Raw genomic sequence first — 17585 nt, forward strand, 5'->3', positions numbered from 1 at the left:
ATTTATTTAAAGGCAGAGTGTCAGAGAGACCTTCCATCTCTGGTTCCCTGTCCAGATAGCCACAAGAGTTGGGTCTGGGTCTCCCACCTGGGTGGCAGGGCCCAAAGCACGTGGGCCGTTTTCTGCTGCCTTCTCAGAGGCAATCCAAGGAGCTGCTGAGAACAGAGGCGCCAGGCCTCCGACACCGGCTCCAGTATGCGATGCTGGCGTCACCAGTGGCTCCTCATGCTAAGTCTGGTGAGAACCTGCGAGAGTTCCCACGCGCCAGGCCCGGGGCAGGGTCCTGGGCAGACAGAGTTCTAGAAGCTGGGGTGTGCGGGGCAATGCTGGCGGCAACGGGGCTTCACAACAGGACTCTGCTGTCCCCACCAGGGAGGTAGGACCGTCCCGAGGGGCCCTTCCTTCTTCCCCGCTGCGGTTTCCAAGCAACACAGGACTCAGCCAAGGAGGTGGGAGCCATGGTCGCCGGACTTCCGGGTGGGGCGGAGCCAGTCAGCTGCGCGGAAGCAGCGCGCTTGCGCCCTGGGCCCGCTCCTGGGCGTTCCCACTACAATCCCCAGGATGCACTGGGCGCGCCAACCCTTTCAAACCGACCAATCGGCACCCGCGTCTTCCGGCGGCGCGTTTAAATCTTTTGCGTGGTGGGGGCGAGTGCTTCTTCGTCGGCCGCTCATCGTGAGGGCAGCGTCGGACCCAGGTTAGGGGGCCCGGCGCGGGGCAACGTCGTGCGGGCGGTTCTCGGTGCCGTGCGGAACGCGGCCTCGCGCCCCCGGGGCCCGGCCTGGCCTGCGCCGGGGCCCTCGCTGCCCGGCAGAGCCCAGCTGCCGGCCCCAGCCTGAGCGCCGCGTCCCCTCATCCGCGCCGTCGCCTCGCCGGGGCGGCCCGCTGCTCCCTCAGCTCCGGGCCTGGCGGCGCTCGGGCCCGCGGCGGCCCCGGGGTGCGCTCGGCCCAGGCGGCCTCGGCGCCGCCCGCGGCTCCCGCACCGGCTCACCCGGCCCTTCCTCCCCGCAGGGACCGCCTCAGCCGCGTCCGGGGACCCAGGGCACGGCGGCGCCCTGTCTCGCTCTGGCCGGCGGGCGAAGCGCAGATGGACGTCCCTGAGGAGGAAGGTAGGGCCCGGGTGTGCCGCGCGCCGTTCCGGGCGGCAGCTTGTCCGCTTCTGCCCTCAGTGCCCTGCACCCTGGCCCCGCGCACCTGTGTCCTGGAGGGTGCTTGCACGCACGCACGCACTTGAAGTGGCTCCACCGCAGGGATTCTCCTCAGTTCAATTTCTTTTTTCAAGATTTATTTTATTCATTTTTAGAAGTACAGAGAGAAGTAGAGCCAGAGAGAGAGAGAGAGGTCTTCCATTCTGATTCACTCCCCACATGACCGCAACGGCCATAACTGAGCTGATCCGGAGCCAGGAGCTTCCTCCGGGTTTCCCAGGCGAGCGCAAGAGCCCAAAGATTTTGGGCAACGTCCACTGTTTTCCCAGGCCATAGCTGAGAGCTGTGGCGGAAATGGAGCAGCCAGGACTCCAACCGTTGCCCATGTTGTTTGGCCATTTGGGATAGGCCAGGCCTTCAACCCCCTGCGACACAGTGCCGGCCTCCTCCGTTTGATTCGCGCCTAAAACGACACCTGACGTTCGGTGGGCACCCGAGGGTTTGTTCAGTTGAGTGTGATGTTTTCTTTCGTTCGATTTTTTCTTAATGATGTGGTTTATGTATTTGATCGACAGAGTTACAGAGAGAGGTAGAGACCAAGAGGGAATGAGAAGTCTTCCATCTGCCGGTTCACTTCCCAGGTGGCCACACTGGCAGGAGCTGAGACCATGGGAGCCAGGAGCTGCTTCTGGGCCTCCCATCTGGGACGTGAGTGCAGGGTGCATCCTCCGCTGCTGTCCCAGGCCCATTAGCAGGTAGCTGGATCGGAAGTGGAGCAGCTGGGACTTGAACAGGCGCCCGTATGGGATGCCAGCACTGCAGCAGAGCCGGAGCTTTGACCCGCTGCACCACAGCACTGACCCCATTTCCTGCCATTGTTTAGCTGACCCTGCCTTAGTTGTTTCCTTGTGTGAGAGAGTGCATCTGCTGGTTCATTCCCCAGATGCCAGCAGTGACTGTTGGGGCTGGGCCAGGCAGAAGCCAGGAACCAGGAAGTCGATCCAGGACTCCCGAGTGGGTCATGGGAACCTAGTTTGTGGAGTCACCATGGCTGTCTCCCAGGTGCGCATCAGCAGGAAGCTGAGTGGGAATGGGCGCTGGAGCCAGGTGGAGACCCAGCTACTCAAGGGACGCGTCCCCCTCGTGCCTTCCCTGCCAGAAACGCCCGCCCCGAGGGTTTCTTTTTGGCTGTCTGTTTCTATGTCTTGTGTAGGATCCTGGGGACTGCGTGTGTGAGTGGGTGGGCAAGCCGGCAGGCGAGCCTGGCTGTAACTGTTTTCCTGCCGTGCCCTTGTCTGGTTTGCTTATCAAAAGGACGGTGCAACCACAGAAAGTGAGTCTCCTCAGTGTCTGGGGGATGGATTCCAGGACACACGCCGCCTCCCCCAGCCGCGGGCACACAATCCACAGATGCTCCGAGCCCCGTGTGATAGGACGTGGCACTTGCCTATCATGCGTGTACGTCCTCGTGAGCACTGTAAGTCACGTGACAAGCATAGTTATCACCCTGTATGGTCTAGGGACTAGTAACAAGGATGAGTCTGCACATGTTCAGTGCAAGCACGATTTATTTTCTTGGAGGTGTGTCCACCTGCAGGTTAGGCTCTCACCGCCCTGCCTAGTGCCATCCTGAGGGCAGCTACCACGGACCTGGACTCTGCCTGGCACCTGGTGCAGAAGGAACAGACAGCCCAGCGCCACTTACAGTCAGTCAGAGTAAAGATTGGTGCTTTTGCTCCTGGTCTGTGATTCATTTTTCTACACCAGACAGTTGGAAGTTTCCGAAAGTGAGGAATTGGCACTGTTCCTTAGCATTTCCATGTTTGCTGTTCCGGATCCATGAGAGACTTGTGCTGTCTGTGCCCTTGAAGTGAGGTTGGGCTCAGAGACTCGCTGGGCCAGTGAAGCAGGCCTGTTGTGTGCTGGGTGCCTCTGGGAGAGTCTTTGAGAACCTGCATGGGGTTTGCTCCTTCCCCTGTGTCTTGCCATGAGACTAGCCAGAGTGTGCATGAGGAGGCCTGGGAGGAAGGTTGAGTGGGAGATGGGAGTGTGCCTTTGTTGTGCGGAGCCAGCTGGGCTTCCCGGGGTTTGTGTTCCCTCAGCAGGAGGTGGCTTATCTGAACCAGGGTAGAGTCTGCAGTGTCCTGATGTCCCTTAGCCCCCTGATTGAACCTTGTGCTGCCTTTTGGGTTGAGATGGCCGTTTCCTTATGCGATGAAATGTGTCTGTAGGGCCTTTAAAGTGGAGAAGGTGGGTAACATTATCATAGCTTCTTCACATATATGGAGGGAATCATAGGGTTTTCTCATGGTCACTGTTCGGTATGTAATTTAACCATCTTAGGGTCCTGAGATGAACTGAGCTTGGTCATACTGTATTAATATTCTTTCAATGTTTGTTGGATTCTCTCTGCTCATATTTTTGTTTAGGATTTTTGTGTAGAAATAAGTGAGCCTGGTCCTTTCTTTACTGAGCAAACGTAATTGGTTTTTAGTCATGTGCTGGCTTCATGGGAGTAATTTGGAAGCTGTTTTTTTCTAGCCTCTGGAGCTGGGTGGGAATATTTAAGGCCCACAGAAGGTATTTGTTCTGGCCCCAGAAGGCAACCCCTGGGGGGACTTAAGACTCCTTTTTAAGTTGATCATCTTGTATGGCCCACAGATGGTGTTGTAAACCTCCAGTTGGCTCTTGGCAGAAGAGGTTATCCAGCTATGCTCTGGAATAACAAATAATACTGGAATTTTGAGTGTTTTTGGCACCTGTGCTTTTTAAAAGATGTTATCTCAGGGCTGGTGCTGTGGAGCTGCGGGTTAAAGCCCCAGCCTGCAGCACTGGCATCCTCTATGTGCACTGGTTCAATTCCCAGCTGCTCCACTTCTGTTCTAGCTCCCTGCTGATATGCCTGGGAAAGCAATGGAAGATGGCCTGGGTACTTGGGCCCCTGAACCCCCATGAGAGACTGGTAAGAAGCTCCTGGCTCCTGGCTTGGGATCAGCTCAGCTCCAGCCATTGCAGCCATTTGGGGAGTGAATCAGGGAATGGAAGATCACTTTCTCTCTGTCTCTGTCTGTAACTCTTGTCTTTCAAATAAATAAATCTTTTTTAAAGAAAAAATAAGTTAGTAGCTCTTTAATTAGTTTCTCCAGTTTTATAAGTAACCTATTAAGATTTTTTTCTCTTTTCTAGAGTCAGCCTTCTAAATAAATAGAGATCATTGACATAGAAAAAGCAGATCCATTTCATCCATGTTCTCAAGCTTTGTGTGTAGAATCGAGCAGACTTGCGTATGAATCTTTTAATTTCTAGTTGTAGTTATTTTATTTTGTGCTCTTGTGCTTTCAGCCTTTTCCTTAATAAGGTAATTAGGACCATTTAGTTGATTAATTAGGGCTTAATGGGATATTGACATCTTTTCAAGTTTTATGATTTCAATATGCATGCTGCATTATTTATTAAGGTCTAATAAGCTATGATTTGGGAAAGTGCTATGCAAACTTTAGTATTCAATTGTCGCTTCAGTGCATGTCAATAACCTTTAGCTGGACACTGGGGAATCTGTTATCTCAGAGGAGGTCCCAGTCTTGCTGGGGTCTCCCAGGCTGCATCAGCATTTAAAGTCCCGAGGCTAAGGCAGCAGGAGAGATGAGGTCCGGGTGCTGTGGGGGCTCTGGGGAGGCCTGCGCCTATCTTGGGAACTGGAAAAGGAACAGCTGTAACAGCCGAGGGCCCCACAAGCTCAGAGCCTGAGTCTCTTAGAAGGAGCTGGGCAGACAGGTGTGCTGAGATGTGGGTGGGGTGGGGTAGAAAGCACACTTTTCTTTGGAGGTTCGGGGCGGGCTTGAAGAAGCCTTGATGGTCCAGAACGCTTCCTGAGTCCCTACTGTGCACCTAACACGTGACTTCAGTGGTAAAGATGAGCAGTGCCTGGTGGGTTATAAGAGGGGATTTCATTCTAGGGGAGCCAGGCAGGGGCAGGGGGGTGTTTGGAAAAAGCTCTCTACCTGAAAATGACTTATCTTTCCTTGAGAAACTGGTTGAATGATTCGGTGCATGTATTTTCGATTGTATCTTAAAATAATGACTTATATGAGGTTTTGGGTTGGCCTAACAAACACAGAATGGCTGATGCATTTTTAAAGTGAACAAAAATAATGTAATATGGAGCACCCTGTGAAGATATAAGTAAATTGACATAATGACAGATTATGCTTTTGGGGTGAAATTTCATAATAGCTTTGAGAACTATAGAGCCTGGTGATGTTTCCCTCGTTCCTTCCCCAGGCATCCTGCTTTTGACTGATGAAAAATTTGACTTCGATCTCTCATTGTCTTCTTCAAGGTAAACAAAGGAGTTTTCTTCCCTGGCCTTGGGCATGAACACATTTGGTTAAGTCTTTTATTTAAATGCCACTGTTATTAATCATTTTTTCTTGAAAAATAGTGCAAATGAAGACGATGAAGTGTTTTTTGGGCCTGTTGGGCATAAAGAAAGATGTATTGCTGCCAGCCTAGAACTCAACAAGGCAAGTCCAGGCCCACCTCCTCTGCCAGCATCTGGAGGCCCCTTTGCATGGAGCCCCCTGGCCGGGGAGAAGTTCGTGGAGGTCTACAAGGAAGCGCGCTTGCTGGCCTTGCAGATAGAGAGCAGCAGCAGGAACAGGGCAGCCCACATGTCCAAGCCCCAGGACGCCGGGAGCCTGGGTGTGGAAAGATTCCTACAGGAGTCACAATTAAAAGTGAGCCTCTTTGAGAAAGAAAAGGAAAAGGAGAAGAGTCCCAAGTCACTTAAAAGGGAGACTTACTACCTGTCCAACAGCCCCTTGGTGGGACCACTGCTCTTGGACAACCAGCCCTCCATGAGTGAGGCCCCGCGCCCGACCCGGCCCAGCTCTGCTGCCCAGGTCGGCCCCGTCCAGTCACAGGGGCCATTGCACTCGTCTCGTCCTTGGTCAGGGCAGCCTGGTGCTGCCCACCCTCCCAACCAGGCAGTGGCACAGAAAAGGGTCCCCAGCAAACTGCAGCTGCCTCGAGCATCATCGTCTGTCAGAGGAAAGAGCCTCCACTCGGCCACCGAGAAGGTAGACAAAACCGTGCACCTGAACATGGCCCAGGAGCAAGACACTGCTCGCCCCTCGGGCCTATCCAGGGAGGCTGTGTGGGCAGAGCCCTGGCGGGGAAGACCTGGGAAGTGGCGGATGCAGTGACAGCGGGGGAGCTGGGCAGGCGTGTGCCGATGAAGGATGGCTTCTGTCCATTCTGGTTGGAATCCTTCTTTTTGTCTGTGGCAATGCTGGACAGTCCACCCGCTGGGGATTTTGTTTTCTGTAATGAGCAACCTCTTCCGCACCTTGTCTCTGGGAGAGCCGCTGGTCTTCCTCCCTGGCGGTGACTGCCTTACCTTGCTTCCCTCCTAGCATCCAGCTGGGCAGTGGCAGTTGACTGTCTGCCTATGGTGGCCTTCAGCCAACTGGAAGACTGGGGTGATGCTAAGAGAAGATGGATGTCAGCCTCTAGCGTGCTTGCAGGAGGCAGCGTAGGCAGAGTGGGCAGCGCAGATGATCAAAGTTGTTCTGTTTTTATAGACCAGTTCCTGGGTGACAGCCAAATGGGAATGACCCTCTGTGTGCTTGTTAGGTTTAGGAGGATGTAAAATGCCCAGCAAGGGACTGGAAATTCCTTTGGCCCACTGCAGGCCCCTCTCCCAGCCAAATGACTCCTTATGTCTGAGGCTGGAATGCCAGAGAAGGCTTTGTGCATGTAGCACAGCTAGACTTGATTTCAAAATAATTTAGGGGAGGTATTGCTAAGTTATCTGCCCCCAGACCAGCTCCCCCTCTGTCACTCCTCAAAGTTCTGTGTGTGTGTAGCAGAGGGGAACGCAGGACAGGCTCTGAGTGGTTAGTGCACAGGGATACGGGAGAGGTGCGTGTAGGGCATGGGTACACGGGGAAGCGTCTGTGTGTACTGGGCAAAGGGACACGGGGCAAGGTGTGTTTGTAAGTCACAGGGACACGAGGCAGGGTGTGTGTGTCATGTCTGGCCGTGCTGACTTGGGAGAGGTGAAGGCACTTGAGCAGGGGCCGTTGAGGCAGGCGTGCAGCATCGGGAGGTAATGGGGCTGTGCTACACAGCGTGGTTGAGGACCCGGCAGTTCTCACCTTTCAGATTTAAATTTTTCAGCTCAAGAAAGAGCTACCGACTAGTCCATCCAAGACAAAAACCCTAAAAGGAAAGGAACCCTGCAGGGAAGCACCCCCTGACCAACCTGGCATGGCTCTGGACACGGCCAGTTTGCCGGCCAGTGGAAGCCACCTGGTGCAAGGCAAGCGATTGCTCTCTGTTCCTCCCAAGGTGAGTGCCCCCAAGTTGTGGGTGGCTGGGAACTGGAGTCCTTGGGAATAGGGGGCGGTTTCTGTGCAAGCGGCGTATCTTGGTTCAAACTCAGGAGAGTTGGGGTCGGGTCCCCCAGAGGCAGCTCAGCAAATGCCTGCAGAGAGGCCAGGCCTACCCTCCACCACCTGGGGGCTGTGTGGGTCGAGGTGGCGGCCTCTCTGAGTGTCACTTTGCTAGGACGGGATGTCCTCTTCTCTCACGAGCCCCTGTATGAAGGACACAGGGGCTTGGTGCTTTGGAACCCACAGCTCTTAAGGCCTACAGGCATCCACATCTTTACCCTTTATTTCCTGGTCCTGGTGGTCCAGCCAAGCTCTGTCTGTGTAAGACTACTGTTGGCAACCCCAAGGCTGGGTCTGTAGCAGCTCACTGGGGGACACTGGATTGGGCCCACATCTGTGTTGCACCCAGCTCCCCATGCATCTCACGCCAGGCACTTGGCGTTCTACTTGCCTTTCTTCCTTAGATTCAAGATGTTATGGACAAAAATTATTTTAAAATCTGACTTTCGCAGAAATCGGTAGTGGGTAGCTAGTGAACTCTGCCAATTCTGTTTCACATGTAGCACACAGGGACTCGGGGCAGGATGTGTACATGCGTAGCTGATTCTGTTTTGCTCTTGGCTGGTTTGCTGATTCCATCTTGGAATGTTCCATCTCAGTCAGGGCTGAGGAAGAGCCTGTTGAAACCACCGGGCTGCAATCTGGCCAGGAAGTCCTCTTCGTCAGGCTCTGTTTCCAGTGAGATGTCCGGTGCGTGTGTGTCTCCAGCGGTAGGCAAAGGTAAGCAGCTGGCACCTCGTGTTAGACCCACGCCAGCCAGGAGACCAGGACCCTGTCCCTTCCTCGAGGTTGCACAGCGGGACATCTTGCTGGCCTGCTCTGTGCTGCTGATGCTGAATGCAGGCAGGGAGGATGCTGGCTGCCCCTGCCTTGGAGTGTTTCCCTCCAGGGAGGAGAGGCTTGTTGGGGCACAGGCAGTGGGGAAGTGCAAGTGCACCCAGTGCCTCAGAACACAGGGTGCGTGGCGTGGCCCCAAATTGCCATTCTCAGACAAGGGTTCAAACAGGAGCAGTGTCATTGGAATCTCCCAAACCTGTTCCAGTTTAGGCTGGGTTTTCGCTTACTGAGCCAAGGCTGCCATCTAGTGGGAAGGAGAAGAAGCCCTCCTGGGCTGTGGGAAAGGCTTCCCCTTCAAGTGGTGCCTGCTGCATGGGCTGCATGGGGCGGCGTGATGAGGGTTTTGTTTTCAGTGTGAAGAGTGTGAACTCTCCAGCTGGGCCGATGTGATTTGGCGTCCTGACTCTGCCAGTGCTTCAAAGGAGTTTGGGTCCTCATCTCCACCACTGAGACGCAGTACCCACCCTGTCGTGCGCTGTGAGCATGAGGGGCCTGCCCCTCTGGGGCACGCACGGGTGCTCTCCTGAGACCATGGAAGGGATAGGAGTGTTTGGGGTGCTAATTCAGCACGTCAGCCCCATGTGTTTGCTGTTTGTGTTGCAGTGGGAATTGGATGAGGTATCTGATGTGTGTGTCATTCTCTCTTTTAAGATTTATTTATTTATTTGAGTTACAGAGGGAGAGGAAGAGAGAGATCTTCCATCTGCTGGTTCACTCCCCAGATGGATGCAATGGCCAAGCCAAAACCAGGATCTTCTTCCAGGTCTCCCACATGGATGGCAGCCCACTTGGGCCATCTTCTGCTGCCTTCCCAGGCCGTTAGCAGGGAGCTGGAGTGAAAGTGGAGCAGCCAAGGCACAAACAGCACCCATATGGGATGTTGGCGTCACAGGCAGTGGCTTTACCTGCTTTGCCACAGTGCCAGCCCCATCTTTCTCTTTTGTACAAAACAGGATCTCTAGGCTCAGATAAGATCATGTGTGGGGAGAAACTTGTAAAACTGTTGGGCTTTGCAAGCTAGAGCATTGATTATCTTCTTGGAGTTTTTCTTTAAAAATCCTGTTATCAGATTGGTGCACTGGGTGTATTGGTAGCCAAGTAGTTATCACCCTCGTTTATCTGCTGTTCTCTTTCAAATAGCACATATGATTAGTGGGATGCATCTCCACTCCCCACCTTCCTGACTGGGTAAGTGGTACCTGTGACTAGACTTGAGGTGTAGCCAGTGGATCTAGGCGAGTTGAAAACACCTGTGCTGCCATATACCTTGGCAGTCAGGCCGAGAAGCAGAACCTTAGACTCCTCCCAGGGAATGCCTCAGGCAGCCTGGCTGTCTGAGGGACACAGGGACTGTTGTTCATGTACTACACGTTGAGTCGGGTAGCTAAATGTGCGCATATCCCATGTGTTTGTTCAGTAGCTTTGTAGGTGAAGAGTAACGTAAGCTTGAGTGGTGACCAGACGGTGTGTGTCTCCTTTTCCAGCTAAACGAAGGGAATTTACAAGCGTTCCTGCCCACAGCTCCTTGCCTCTGTCAAACACTGGCAAGTTGGGCAGAACAGGCCCCAAGGCACCGCACCAGTCTCTGCCAGCAGCAGGTACCGACATTGCTGAGTGCACCACGGAGCAACCCACAGTGCCCACCACAGCTGCTGCCACCCAGCCCCAGACCCCAGGAGGTAGAGACCCGAGGCTGGACTCTAATTCTATTCTGTCGGAATCATCTCAACTGAATAAAACTGGAAGTATAAGAAGGCGAGATTCCCATCTAAATTCTGCAACAAAGGTTATGCCTACTCCTACAAATCCATTTAAAATTCCTAAGTCTTCTATTGGTAAGTAATAGAGAAATTTTAATGCATTTTTTAAATATTGAAATTTCATTTAAAGCTTTGTGGACCGCAACATGGGTGGGTTGTGTCTTGGCCTTCTGTGTTCTCCCATTGTGCTGGACAAGAAGTGTCGGGGTTCAGTCCTCAAGTGACATGTGCCTACTCTGTGGCTGCAGGAAGGGTTTTATTTCATCATCATTTCCAGTGAATTCTTTATTGTATACTTTTAAAAAAATGTTTACTTATTTTCAACTACTTGAAAGGCAGAGAGAGAGATCTTCCATCCACTGGTTTACTCCCCAGATTTCTATAACAGCCAGGAGCCAGAACTCCATCCGGGTCTCTCACATGGGTGGCAGGAACCCAATCATTTGGGCTGTCGTCCCCTGCTTCCAAGGCACATTAGCAGGAAGTTGGATTGGAAGCGGAGTAGCTGAGACTTGAACCAGCACTCCAGTATGGGATGCAGGCATCCCAAGTTGTTTAACTTGCTGCACCACAACCCAGCTCCTGTTATTATTTGGATGGAGATTTTCTTTGTGTTTATCCTGCTTGGGGTTTCTTGACCTCTTTTGATCTTCAGGTTGATATAGGAGGGGTCCAGAAGTGCAGCGGTTTTGGGGCAGAGGGGACAGCTGCAGGGCAGTGGGCTGGACTCCTTGAAGCACCTACTGAGGAGGGGGCCCTGTGTAGCTGAGGTCAGGGGGCTCCACAGGGTGTGTTTGACTTTGTAAGATGTTGCACTGGGGGCCTGGCCCATGGTGCTTATGGCTGACTTTCGTGCTATTTGGGATGTGCTCAATTGTGAACTGGTTCACGTGGCGCTGTGCTGTAGAGGGCATGGTGGGGACACTGGACGTCTGGAGCCCACTGCAGGTCTTGGCTCAGTGACTGGTGAGCCCGTGCCCTCTGAGCCTGCCTCTCTGCACCTTGTGAGTGTCACATGGGGCCATGCACCCTGAGGTGCTTTGGCAGCCATGAAACAGCACGTGCGCAGTGTAGTGTACTCCTGTCCTGGCAGTGTCACAGAAGGAAGATTAAGGTCTTTGTGGACACTCGGGCTCGCCTGGGAATCCAGCCACATTACAGTGTTGTTTCTGACGTTGGGCGCCCGGGAGTGTGGGAACTGAGTGACAGACAGGCTCCGCTGGAAGGGACTCTCCATGGGAGTTGTGTTGCTTCCTGTCGACTCTTCCCTGTGTCCATCACTGAGAGGCCAGCCTTGCCGTGTCTGGACTCCCTGTGTAGGGCATGCGTGCTGACACTCCTGCTGCTGGCAGGTTCTCCCCACGTGACCTCCTGCCCGGGGTCTGTACTCTGTGGTGCCATCTGCCCTGCAGGTTGGGCACGGGGAGCCATTTCAAGGAGAATTACCCACTTGGTGAGTCCCCAGACAGTGGAGTGCCCCATGACCCACTTGTGGCTGACACACTCGCTTCCTCTCTCGGTCTTAGGTGGTTCCCCGGATGGTACAACACCAAAGTTCTCTCGGACGCAAAGGCCGCAGTCCTGTGTGTCGGCTGGAAGGTAACTGCCGTTGGTCTGCTTCCTTCTCATGTTACTGTGATAACTCCTAAGGTGCCTGCTGACTCCTGAAAGGGCCTCCTTGGGTCTGCTCACTGCTCCCTGGCCTGTGGCCTGACCTTAGCAGTAGCCTTTGGGTGCGGACTGAGCTCCCACTGTAGACCTCAGCCACCCTGAGTCGTCTGCATGGTGTATCGCAGCTCCTTCGGCACTGTTAAAGCTGCCTGTGCCGGGCCCCTCCTGGCCACCTCATTCAGCTGGACTTGTGTGGAGCCCGGGGACTGGATCTTGTAAATGCTTCCAGAAGAACCTACCCTGTGCCTCAGGCGAAGATTCCTGGCATGGGCAGCTTTGCAGACTTAGGTGTGAACCCACATCTCCTGGTCTGTGGTCAGTGCAAGTTACTGAGCATTTCTGACATTGTTTCAGTGGGTGATCCCAAGCAGAGTCAGACAGATAGTACAGGTCGTAAGAAGATGCACACATGGCCGACCCTTCCCCTGACTGTCCCTGCTAAAGACGGAGTGGCACAGGAAACCTCACACCCACAGTCTTAGCCTTAAAGTATCCTGTGTGGAGCTGGGGGTGGAGGCGAAGGAAGGACACTCATGCCCGCTGGAGTCACATGGCCGGGGCGGGACTCTGCTGCGGACTATGCAGGGATGGGATTGGCAGGATAATCACTGGTCTAAGACGCCAGAGAGTTGAACCTCTGGTTCCGCCGTGCACTGCGTGAGCCGTCTGCAAATCTTCCGGGTTTTAATTTCCTCTGCTGGGGTGCACTTCATGGGGTGAGGCCAGATGAGTGCTTTATAGCAGCAGCCACACTGCAGCTGAAGGCATGAACCCAAGCTAGACAGCCCCTTATGCCTCACGTGCCCGCACCTCACTTTCTCGCCTGTGGAAAGGGAAGTTAGCTCCTGCCTCCCAGGCCTACTTTGAGGATTATCCAACATGCTCCACAGTCTGAAACTTTGTGAGTGCCGATGTGATACCAAACCAGAACATTGCACAGCTGACCTCACAGGACAGGTCACGGTCAAAGTGCAGGCAAACTAAAAATAGTATAGAAAATGACTTTCAGGCTGTGGGTAAGGTATGCATGAAACTTAAATGAACTCCATGTTTATACATGGGTCCCATTTGTATGTGCAGATATTCCCTAGCCCCCAAAACTCTGGAAACTGGAGCATTTCTAGTCCCAAAGAGTTGATAAAGGCTCCTCAACCTGTGCTTTTATTTGTTGTCACTGGGGTTTGTGTGGCGCTGCCAGCACTCACGGTGAGGAAGGGGACAGTGATCCAGATCAGCCGCAGCAAAGGCGGGGGTGGGGTGGAGGGTAACTGCCCCTGCTGTCTGTCAGTTACGTGAGTTACTGTCTGTTCAGACTCGTGGGAAGAATGGAAAACTTGCCCTTCTCGAGTGACAGACTCGTCACCTGTACGTCACCCGCGGGCTCCATGCTGAGAGTACATCCTCGACTCGTCTAAGGCAGGGTTTCAGTCCTGAGCTTCCGTAACAAAAACACCACGTCCCGGCTAAAGCAGCAGACATTTATCTCTCACAGCTGTGGCGGCTGAGCGGCAGCCTCGGTGGCTGGTCAGGGCTTCCTGTGGCATACGTGGTGCCTCCTCGTGTCTGCGTGGTGGAAGGGTCAGAATCCCTCCGACATCTTTTGTTGGGCACTGAGTCTATGGTGAGGGCCCTGCCCCTATGACCTAATCACCCAAAGGCTGTCTGCTAACATCATCACCTCAGGGGGTGGGGCTTCAGCATAGGAATGTGGGGGACACAAACATCCAGTCTCCAGCAAATAACAGTCAGCTGGGTGCCGGCTCTTAGTTATCAGCGACAGCCAAACGCAGCGGCAGGCAGGACCTGTTGGTCACGAGGGCTGAGTGCTGCTGAGGACTGCGAGTCACTGGGCAGCCAAGCGCCCAGCTCCTGACTCCACCCCTCTGCTCTGCTCACATCTGCTGCCAGGACCTGAAGCCACGGCAGAGACCCGCTTGTCCACTCGATTGCCGGCCTGCTCTGTGGGCTCTGCGCTTTCTTCTGGGAATATTTAGGACACCATCTAAAGATGGAGCTCCTCCAAGTGTAGTCCCATCCGTACAGTGCATCACAGTTTGATCAGATTGTTTCTAGTTAACCCACGAGGAGAGAGGGGGAGGCATTACCCAGGCCAGGGTTGCGTGGTGAGTTGGCAGACGCTCTGAGCTCTGCCGTCCCTGGAGTCCCCAGTGCAGAGGACAGAGTTCACACTGGCCTTGCTGGCTGGGATCTTGTCTGTTGAAATCACCGACTTCGCACTGCATTCTCATGTCGGCTGTGTGATCAAGTTTCAGTTTTCCAGGTTGTCTGCTCAGGACCCCCATTTTGTCCTTGCCAGGGCTGTTGTCCATAGCACTCCTGTGAGATGCTCCTTGGGGCTGGCTTCACCAGGCCTGGCCAGCAGTTCACGGCCTCCCCTGAGCTCAAGGCGCATGTCATCCTTGCCCACACCCACTGGCCGCCGCCTCTCCAGCCTTGCATGGGATACCCCAAAGACTGTGCCCAGGGCCCTGGTCTCACCCCTGCCTGTGCCTACTCGGCGACTTTCTTCAGAGCCCCGGAAGAAATCTGCAGTGAGGTAAGAGATAAGGGTTGCAGGAAGTTTGCCTCAAATCCATACAACCTAGAGAATCTGTCCGGACTAGAAAGGCTGCACACGGAACGGCTGGGCTGGTGGTCAGACCTGTCCCCGTGGTGGGGACAGGAGCCCGGCCGCTACTCCCTTGAGAGGAAGGGATGGCACTTGCTTGTTCCTCTGTGAGTGCTTCTCACCTGACGTCACTGCGGGGTCAGGCTGTGGTCGGGCAAGTGAGGGAGGAGGCCTTACCCTGCCCACACCATCTGGTGTGCCCTGGCCGTTGTGCTGCTTGGGCCTGTACGCCGTAGCAGCGTGCCTGGGTTTGAGTCGCAGCTCCACTCCTGGTCCGAGCTTTCTCCTGAAGCCCCTGCGAGGCAGCAGGTGATGGCTCAGGTGGTCAGATTCTTGCAGCCATGTCGGAAGCCTGAGCTGAGTTCTGGCTCCTGGCTTCCGCTGGGCCCAACTCCGCCTCCTGTAGGCTTTTGGGGAGTGAAGCAGTGTGTATAGGAGATCTGTCTCTGCCTCTTAAATAGAAAATATAGTTAATTAAAAAATATAAAAGACCCAGTATGTAAATACTTAGCATTATGTGTTTGTAAGAGTTAAATTTTTACGTTGCTATGAAACCTTTAAAACATTGAAAAGAAGATAGTCTGTATGAATTTACGGACTGCTGTTTTCCTTGGTTTCCTCGCATAATGCAGTTTCCAGCCTGCAGGTACTCAAGGGCCCAGGGCGACGGAGAAGTCCAGCCCAGGCACTCACGTCACTGTCTATTGGGAAGGGTCACGGAACGAGTATTTACTGATGGCAGGCATGTCACCGGGGGTGGCAGGCACAGGCTAGTGCATGCCTAGGGTTGCCTCTCCAGGGTGCCAGGCCAGGCCTCCTGAGGAAGCAGCAGGGTGGGGGCCCCGGGGATGGAGGCAGAGTCTCTGCTCCTTCCCAGGAGACACTGGGCAGACGCCTTCTCACTGGGGAGTGCCAAAGATAAAAGGCACACAGGGGTCCCACACTGGTCCGGTGTGAGCTGAAAGGCACCCTGGAAGTCACTCAGCCCCACTTTGAGAGCCAGGAGACCCCACCAGAGGAAGGACGCCCCGCCGCATGGGGCACTGCTCTGGAAACTCAAGTCCCTGCCCAGCCTCTCCTCTCACAGAACTGAACCGACAACGACAACGTGGAGGGCTGACTCTGAGCCTGGAGCGAGGTCGCCAGAGGGAAGGTTATCTCCACATCCATCTGCTGTGCCTCAAGCGCTTAACTTTTCTCCAGAAAAAAGCGATTTTACTCTTCCAAAAAGCACCAGCACTGAAGCAACTCTGGATGAAGCAAAGTCAAGTGCAGATGCGCGCCCTGGAGAGGTAGGCACGGTAGCTGTGTTATCTGAGGTGCATGGCCGGTGGGGGGGAGGCCCCTGCAGCACTTCAGCCTGTGACCTGGGCCTGCAGCGCCAGCTGACCCGAGGCGGGCAGTTGGGAAAATGCAACCCTTTCCCCTGTATTCCTCCCAGGCAAGGATCAAAGGGCAGGAGTGGGGAGCTGTGTTGACTGCAGTGGGATGGGCCAGACAGGCAGGTGGGCAGTGCCTGGAGGGGAGACAGCTTCCTCCTGCCCAGGGCCCGCTGAGCCCCTCCCCTGGCTGCCCCCTCCAGGCCCTTCTCGTGGACATCAGGCTGGACCAGCTCACCATCACCATGGAAGCGGAAAGCAGAGCCCTCTGTGACCGCCCTCTCATCGACTTCTGCAGCACCCCAGAAGGCAGCGTGGCTCTGGGGTCTGAGAGCCGACCTCTGATCGACCTCATGACAAACACCCCAGACCTGAGTGGAGGTGTTCCGTCTAAACCTTCACAGGTAGTGGGGCAGGTAAGGAGTGGCTGGAGATGAGTGTTCACTTCAGCTCTGCCTGTGCTCTCCCTGCCTATGCTCTCCCTGGCTTCTGTTCCTCTGTCAGAGAAACCTGGGGTGGGAAACTCGCTGTGTTCAAACAGGCACCAAGACAGTGCAGGGTCCAAGCAGTGTGTTAACGCCAGCGGGCTCAGCTGGAACCCCTTCCTAGAACTTCCTAGGACTGAGCAACAGTCCACAGCTTACAGACTTACAGGTTCATCAGCAGCATCCCTGAGCCGTTAGAGCATTGGTGGGTTTAAATTGCAGCCTACATGACTTAGGACCACACTCCCAATGATCGGTGGGTCCCGCATGTTTGTAAAAGAGATACCTGGGCAGATTTATTAGGACAGAATTATGACTGGAGTTTACAGAACCAGAACTTAGGACGTCTTCCCTCCCTAGACAAGATCACAGTGGGCAGCTGCATTTCTTTCTTTGTCCCTGGTTGTGGCAGTATCTCTACACCCCATCCCGGGCACATCTGAGTAGGGCCATGGAAGGTCCTCGGGGCGGATGTCTCAGAATCCACCTCTAGGCCTCCTGCTGGGACCCTGTGAGCCCTGAGGTGGGTCCTCTCCCCACCGCAGCCCCCGCTGCCTCTGGCGTGAGGGAGCTGAGGTGTTGCAGGGCTGAGCCGTCAGTGTGACTGCTTCCCCTCCACTCTTCGGGCAGTCACTGAGGCTTCTCCGCACACCTCGCCGACCCGCTTCCCTGAGCACTTTGCCGGCTGAGCCGCGGCCCCGCCTCACCTGTTGCCCCGCTCTCTTCCAGCTCATTGACCTGAGCTCCCCTCTCATCCAGCTGAGCCCTGCTGCCGACAAGGAAAATGTGGATTCGCCACTTCTCAAGTTCTGACTGAAGACTCCTTGGCCTTTCGCTCTCTGCTAAAAGGACAGTTTGTCTTCAAGTGATTTTCAATCTTTGCAAACAAAATTTTAGGAGAAACTGTGTTTGGGGGAAAAAAAAAAAGCCCCTGCTCCAGTGCAGGGTCAACTCAGGGGTGGGGGCTAGTGCTGACTGCCAGGGTCTCCACTCCCCGCAGCACCCTCACCCCTACTTGGCCCCGGGCTGGAATGCAAAGCTGGAGTTGCTCTGAATTAGGAATTTTGTTTTGAATCTTTTGTATGTAAAAAGCAAGTGGCTATTTTTAAAGTTTGTATGAAAAGTTGAATCTTCAGATTTAAATTAAATTATAAAATAAATGCAAGCGTACTAAAGCATATCTTAGTTTTAGGCCCATCTTGATGTTTAAATGTGTAGCTA

At 54.3% G+C, this 17585-nt stretch overlaps 1 protein-coding gene across 4 annotated transcripts; it reads left to right on the forward strand.

Annotated features, from left to right (window-relative positions):
* Window positions 1–28: 28 nt before the first annotated feature.
* Window positions 29–17542, forward strand: GTSE1 (G2 and S-phase expressed 1). Of its 4 annotated transcripts, none has more exons than XM_070053047.1 (13): window positions 29–237; window positions 373–449; window positions 1012–1109; window positions 5430–5487; window positions 5590–6226; window positions 7329–7499; window positions 8203–8323; window positions 9925–10275; window positions 11727–11799; window positions 14189–14428; window positions 15573–15792; window positions 16083–16295; window positions 17094–17542. In XM_070053047.1, exons 1-13 carry the CDS (start codon window positions 196–198, stop codon window positions 17175–17177), a joined length of 2385 nt encoding a protein of 794 aa, XP_069909148.1. In that variant the 5' UTR covers window positions 29–195; the 3' UTR covers window positions 17178–17542. The 4 variants fall into 4 exon arrangements, with proteins under 4 accessions (XP_069909148.1, XP_051684102.1, XP_069909149.1 ...); XM_051828142.2 differs by having other exon boundaries at window positions 15588–15792; XM_070053048.1 differs by lacking the exons at window positions 29–237; window positions 373–449 and adding an exon at window positions 456–697.
* Window positions 17543–17585: the final 43 nt, after the last annotated feature.

Source organism: Oryctolagus cuniculus, chromosome 11 (assembly GCF_964237555.1).
Source record: "Oryctolagus cuniculus chromosome 11, mOryCun1.1, whole genome shotgun sequence".
Lineage (NCBI taxonomy): Eukaryota > Metazoa > Chordata > Mammalia > Lagomorpha > Leporidae > Oryctolagus > Oryctolagus cuniculus.